Source organism: Stegastes partitus, unplaced genomic scaffold (genome assembly GCF_000690725.1).
Source record: "Stegastes partitus isolate 25-593 unplaced genomic scaffold, Stegastes_partitus-1.0.2 Scaffold35, whole genome shotgun sequence".
Classification (NCBI taxonomy): Eukaryota; Metazoa; Chordata; class Actinopteri; family Pomacentridae; genus Stegastes; species Stegastes partitus.
The window spans coordinates 420,331-426,330 of NW_007577766.1; the positions used below are offsets into that span (position 1 = coordinate 420,331).

At 39.5% G+C, this 6,000-nt stretch overlaps 1 protein-coding gene across 2 annotated transcripts; it reads right to left on the reverse strand.

Annotated features, from left to right (window-relative positions):
- Window positions 1-3,295: 3,295 nt before the first annotated feature.
- folr (folate receptor) lies at window positions 3,296-5,818 on the reverse strand. Of its 2 annotated transcripts, none has more exons than XM_008301431.1 (5): window positions 5,748-5,818; window positions 4,639-4,787; window positions 4,277-4,465; window positions 3,856-3,991; window positions 3,296-3,619 (listed from the first exon to the last, which is right to left on the reverse strand). In XM_008301431.1, exons 2-5 carry the CDS (start codon window positions 4,765-4,767, stop codon window positions 3,345-3,347), a joined length of 729 nt encoding a protein of 242 aa, XP_008299653.1. In that variant the 5' UTR covers window positions 4,768-4,787; window positions 5,748-5,818; the 3' UTR covers window positions 3,296-3,344. The 2 variants fall into 2 exon arrangements, with proteins under 2 accessions (XP_008299653.1, XP_008299644.1); XM_008301422.1 differs by having other exon boundaries at window positions 4,639-4,771; window positions 5,748-5,812.
- Between the last annotated feature and the right edge of the window lie 182 nt (window positions 5,819-6,000).

Genomic DNA, 6,000 nt, shown 5'->3' on the forward strand with positions numbered 1-6,000 from the left:
ACCACAGAAACAGAGCAACACTTTCACACATCTGATGTCGGTCAGCAAGTAAAGCCACATTGTCAAAACATGAAGATACAGCTGACCACATGAGCTATGTCCTTGAAAAACAACTCGATTAATTATGTCGTGCTTTGATTATAAAAGTACAAAGTGTACAAAAGTTGCTAAATACTTTTATATATCAGACTTATCGGCAATCTGCCAAGGCCCTCTTGTAGATACACCAGCTAACCAATGACAAGCCCTGATGGAGCACATTCAGACGTGGCACTGACAGACACTCATCCGCCTCACAATCACACACACGTTCACACAAAGACACGAATCAATACCGACATGCACCAACACATAGGGGGGAGTCGGAGACATTTAGCACACTCTTTTACTTTCCTTTTCTTCCTCTCTCTGTCACAAACACACACTCGCTCAGGGGACTAGAACCCCATAATTACCAGGCAGCAGAGCCCGCTAACCACTAGCTGGCCCTGCGTGGTCATGTGATGGTGTGATCACCGGGGCCCAGAGTGGAGAAACATTTTCCCTCAGTGCAGATCCGGGGTCAGTTTTACACTTTCCCCAACTGGTGGTTGAGGTTATAAAGGGGTTATTAAGCTGATCCATAGTCTGCACTTAAAGAGAAATGTCATCCCCGAGCTGTGCAGTAATACAGTATGTGGCATGTCCCTTCATGGCTTGTCCAGATGCATGGTTTATTTTTGTTTTATTTTCCTTGTCCACATAGATTTTTGAATCTATTATATTTTTGTAAACACAGAATTGCTATGCTGACGTGATTTTGGCAATGAAATTGTAATCTTGTTATGTGTGTGTGCTGTTTTTCTTTCATTATTTTTATCCCAGAGGAGAAAGCAGTTTATGGCACATTTCCAAAAGGAGAGCCAACAGTTGCTCCTTTAAGCCCAAATGTAAATAAAGTCAGTTTACATGCGTTGGGGAGTATCAACTTTTTTGTTGGCTTCTGAAAATGGACATGACAGAAAGCCTATGAAGACTAACGTTGTCGAATTTAGACAATTAATTCCATGCTGTTAATCATTTTAGGTTCTTTCAGCTTAAAAACATTAACTCCCCTACTGCCTTGAAAAAAACACAAGTTAACTGTCCTCAGTTAATTAATTGAGAAATTAAAATCGATTTGTAAGTCGTGAAAGTGGAAAATCAACTGAGTTAAATGAACTGAACTTGAGAAAATATGCTCAATGAGACTTTGTATATTAACTTGAATCAACTAGTCACATAGGTTACCGAGACTTGCTTTGCTCTTCCTTTAACTTGTGAAACCATTCTTTATTTTTTTACTGGATTCAGTACAAAGACAACTGTGAGGCGCCTTCTGGTAACAGTGAGTTAAATTTCTAGTCTGCAAGACTAAATTCAGAACTAGTCTTTATTATGGTGAAAATTGTTTAGGGTATTATGAAATTAACAACTATAACTTTATTTACCAAAGATACACAGCAAGTTTCCATCGTGTCTGTGGACTTTTAACTGTCTAACAATGCATCCTGGGAAGTCTGCTTATTTGCTAGTTTTATCTCTTATAAACTTAATGTAATGAGTTGACAGAACCCAGCTGTTCATTCATTCAACTCAATATTTTAGGAGAAAGGGGCTCAGCTTAGAAGAACTGAAGTTCAAAGGTGTTTTGAAATTCTTTTTTTTTAAAATGACATTTTGAGTTTAGTTAACCAGAAATTAGCAAAACTCATATATTCACTTTAAATAACTAGAAAATATGAGTTTATTTGACCAAATTTCTTTGTAGTGCTTTATAGCATATTACTGGAGCTTCAGCCCACATGTGTGGAGAAAGGTAAGAAAGTGTTCCTTAAACTATGGCTCACTCTTATACACTCTATATGTCACGACTTCCACGACCAAGAGTCGCTGAGAGACTGAGGTCGGGCCTGTTTGTCTGATGCGCCAAACAAAAGAATCCACTGACATTTCCATGAAGCCTTTCATTCAAGAAAAAAAGATCATCAACTCATGATAACACATAAGCAAAGTAATCACAGGGATCAACAAAAAATAGCGGTCAACAAAAAATACGGTGACCCAGCTCACCCCCTCTATCTCCGTCAGACAATGAAAACGTGAACAGGTGAGTATATTAGCTTAAATCCCCACCCATCTCCACATGACCCGCTATCCGTCTATTCAATGTGTTCACAAAATAATATCAGAACCAAAGAAAATGCCAACAATAATTTGTATGTCCCTTAACCTTATAACAACAATGACAATTCATTCATGGCTCCTACACTATTTGTAGGTGTTATCTACTCAATTACCATTATTATGAACAAAAGTTTTTAACCTGGGGAATTTCAAAATGTACCTTGTGACACACAGTGTGTGTAATGAGAGGGGACTTGAAATCCTAACATCAAGGTGAAATGTCGCTATCAAGCCAGTTTCATTGGGTTACCTAATCTTAAATTTCATTTTAAAACAACTAATTCATAAATTTGAGTTTATATTACACACAATATCAAGTTAGGGCTGCAAGTTGGCGCAGTTGGTAGCACTGTTGCCTCGCAGCAAGAAGGTCGCTGGGGGCACCGGGATCTTTCTGCGTGGAGTTTGCATGTTCTCCCTGTGCAGCGTGGGTTCTCTCTGGGTTCTCTGGCTTCCTCCCACAGGTCCAAAAACATGTTGAGGTTAATTGGTGATTCTAAATTGTCCATAGGTGTGAATGTGAGTGTGCTTGGTTGTCTGTTTCTAAGTGTGGCCCTGTGATAGACTGGTGACCTGTCCAGGGTGTCCCCTGCCTTCACTCTAAGTCGGCTGGGATAGACTCCAGCCCCCCCACGACCCTAATGAGGATTAAGCGGTGTATAGATAATGGATGGATGGATGGACAATATCAAGTTCATGCAATTATTAAAGTTATTATGTCAATACAATCTATCTTAGTATTATTTTCAACTAAAAAAAATATATCCCTTGAATTATTTAATTTTTATTTTGCAGCCATGCACTGAATTAAGTGGCCCCTTGAATGACTTTTTGGAGTGCACAGAGCGAAGTTTGCAAGCATATTTTAAAGCAGAAGCTTTTAAAATAATAAAAGACAGGACAGAAATTGGATTGTCAGATGTTGTGTTATACTATTGGGTTTTTTGTAACATTATTCAGGTTTTTGTGAAGTGCTTCAATCTTATCTAATCTGGTACATGTGTTCACTTAAATGCAAACCAGACAGTTCTTACTATCAATTAGGACACTCTGTAACTGAAAGGAGGACAATCAAGCAACAGAGACAGAAGAGCATTATCCATTTTATTGGTAGCTCCGGGGTGATACAGGATACCGTTTTAGTTCATCATTACAGAGGAGGATGTGACAGCCAGGAGGAGCAGCGTCATCAGGGTGAAGCTTTGGCGTTGCTGTGCATTATTGAGGTAGTACTCTGCCACCTTCTTGTTGGGATTTGCCCCATCGAACCAGAGCTGCATGCATCGGCCGGAGTTTTTGGTAAGGGTGGTATAAAGGTATGAGTTGGACCAGATTTGTTCACACATGGATTTGGGTGTTGGGAAAACATCTGACCACTTCCTGCACTGTCTGTCTGCAGGGCATTGATTAATACCTGAGAGGGGGAGAGACACAAATGCAAATGTTTTAATTATCCACAAAGCAACTGAAATAGTGAAAAGGAGGATCTTAGTGTTGTTTGCATAAAGTCATAAAATGCTTGTGTGTAAGACAAGAGTGAAAATGTGTATGCAAAATGGTAAATTTGTTTTCTGTGGTTGCATACAGTAGCAGGTCTTTACGTGCCCACTGATCTGTGTACATGCTGTCTTTCCTGAGTGTGTGTCTTACCTGAGCTCCAGTCCCATCCCTTGTGCCAATTAGTCTTGCAGGTGAAATCGTCCTTGCAGTCGTCCCACCAACTTTCACAGTCCTCTTTACACAGAGGCACATCCAAGATTCTCTCCTTCCGCCAGCTCACATCCGCCTGCACACATGCACACAACTGGTTTGCTTGTATGATCCATAATTTCAAATCACAAGAGATATATTTTAAGAAATAACCTCGCTACCCTTACAGTTGCATTACTATGATCTGTGAGCTAAGTTGTAAAGGTGTGCGCAACTTCAACTGTGGCAAAATACAAATCATCTGTATAAAATCTTGATTCTGTAACAGCTGTATATGTAGATTTAGCTTCCTATGCTGCCATCTAGTGTTGCAAGAAGACACACACACGAGAGACTAAGAGCACACGAGGACAACACGCACTGGTTTTATCCAGGGTCCCAAGTGTGGCGAGCACTCATAAAAACAAGTGTCCTGGACGAAATGTTTCTTGCAATTGGGGCTCATAGCTCCACAGTGATTCCAGTTAAAGTTGTAGAGGTAGGAGTTATCATTGTGGGCTTCTTCGGTGGTGTTGGCCTTGCAGCATGCATTGTCACGCCAAGGGGAACACTGAAAAGAGAAAGGAGAAAAGGAGATTTCTTTGGGCTGTTATGACCAAAAATTTATTTTTTCAGTTCTCCTTAGAGCTCAGGTGTCAAAAAAGAAAAACAAGACATTAGTTGAACTCCCAAGCATTCCCCCATTGAGCCTATTCTATCTTTAATATCGTTTGCCTTCTTCACCTGTTGGTACAGTTGTCCCTCAGGGCCAGGCTCTTCTTTGTGATGTTTTGCGTCCATACACATGTTGAGTTTGTCCAGAGACAGAGCGCCGCTGGAGAGGGCTAACAGCAAGGCCAGGACAACCCACATGGCTCTAGAGGAGCAAGGTACTGACATACATTATTGAGAAGTTCTTCACAAAATGATTAAAAAACAGGAAAAATAATGGGTGTGTAAGTCCAGACCAAAAGCCCAACTCATTACAGGGATGCTTTGTAATCTCTAATTTGAGTATCACATGCAGTATTTTGTCCACCTCAGCCACGTTTAGACCATTTTGTTATTTCAGAAAATCTATGAAAATATACTGTCTGCAAGTCCTTTACTGCTTTTATGCAGTCAGTGCCTGTTCACAATGGCAGCTTAGAGTTGCTCCTTTTGTATTATACTCACCATGCAAACAACCTTATACACCTGCTTTAAAACAAGTTTCTTAACATTATTTTTGTTTTTTTATTCCACATTTACTCCTCTTTGCCTACATGGCATCTTTGAGCAAACGCTCAATCCCTGAAAGAAAGTTTTATCAGTTTAGAAGATAAAATCTGTAGAAAGTGGTTTGAAATGTCTATGTAGGAGTAATGACTCAAAATAAAAACAAAACAAACAAAATAAAAATCAGAGTTTATGACAGACAAATGTTTTTATTTTTACGCACATCCAGAGTCGTATATGACGTAAAACATTTTAAACCTTCGTATCGCTAAATCAGCTAAACCATTGGTTAATAAAGCAGTTAATGACTCATGACATGATATGCAATAAACAGAAGACCAGTGAACTCACAGGCACATGTCTTGTTCACGTTCTGACATATGCATTAATGCATTATCTGTAATCCCTACGTAAAACTGAAACACAAGCTCCTTAAAATCTAAAAACACTATTGCTTTCACTCCACAGCAAATATAGTTGCTCCTTTTCTCTGAAAGTCATTCATTGTCTTTGATATGAGTGAAAGGATAATTACAAGAACAGTTGTATTCACTGCAAGACACCACGACAAATAAATTGTTCAAAATATTTTCATGCTGTGAGCAATACACATGTGTGAGCTATTTATTCTTTACCTTGTTAGACTCTGTGATGATTCCTTCTTAAAATGATGATCCGACTAATCCGTATCTCCACTCACGTCTTCCACACTTCTCAAGACGAAACACGAAGTACAAAACACACATCTGTGGCTGTGTGTGTGATGACTGTGTGCGTGGGAGTGTGTGAGTGGAATGTGACTGAAAACAAGATTGCCCCTTAATGCATGTACTTGCAGTACCCTAAACTAAGTCCAAAGTCTAGTGCGTGTGCGTGTGTGTGTATAAG

What these genes read in the sequence shown, in the direction of transcription:
- folr (XM_008301431.1), bottom strand. Translation starts at nt 4,767, where the DNA reads ATGTGGGTTGTCCTGGCCTTGCTGTTAGCCCTCTCCAGCGGCGCTCTG. An exon ending in AGGGACAACTGTACCAACAG is followed by an intron (nt 4,466 to 4,638) that starts GTGAAGAAGGCA and finishes TTCTCTTTTCAG; the next exon opens with TGTTCCCCTTGGCGTGACAA. An exon ending in GGGATGGGACTGGAGCTCAG is followed by an intron (nt 3,620 to 3,855) that starts GTAAGACACACA and finishes TCCCCCTCTCAG; the next exon opens with GTATTAATCAATGCCCTGCA.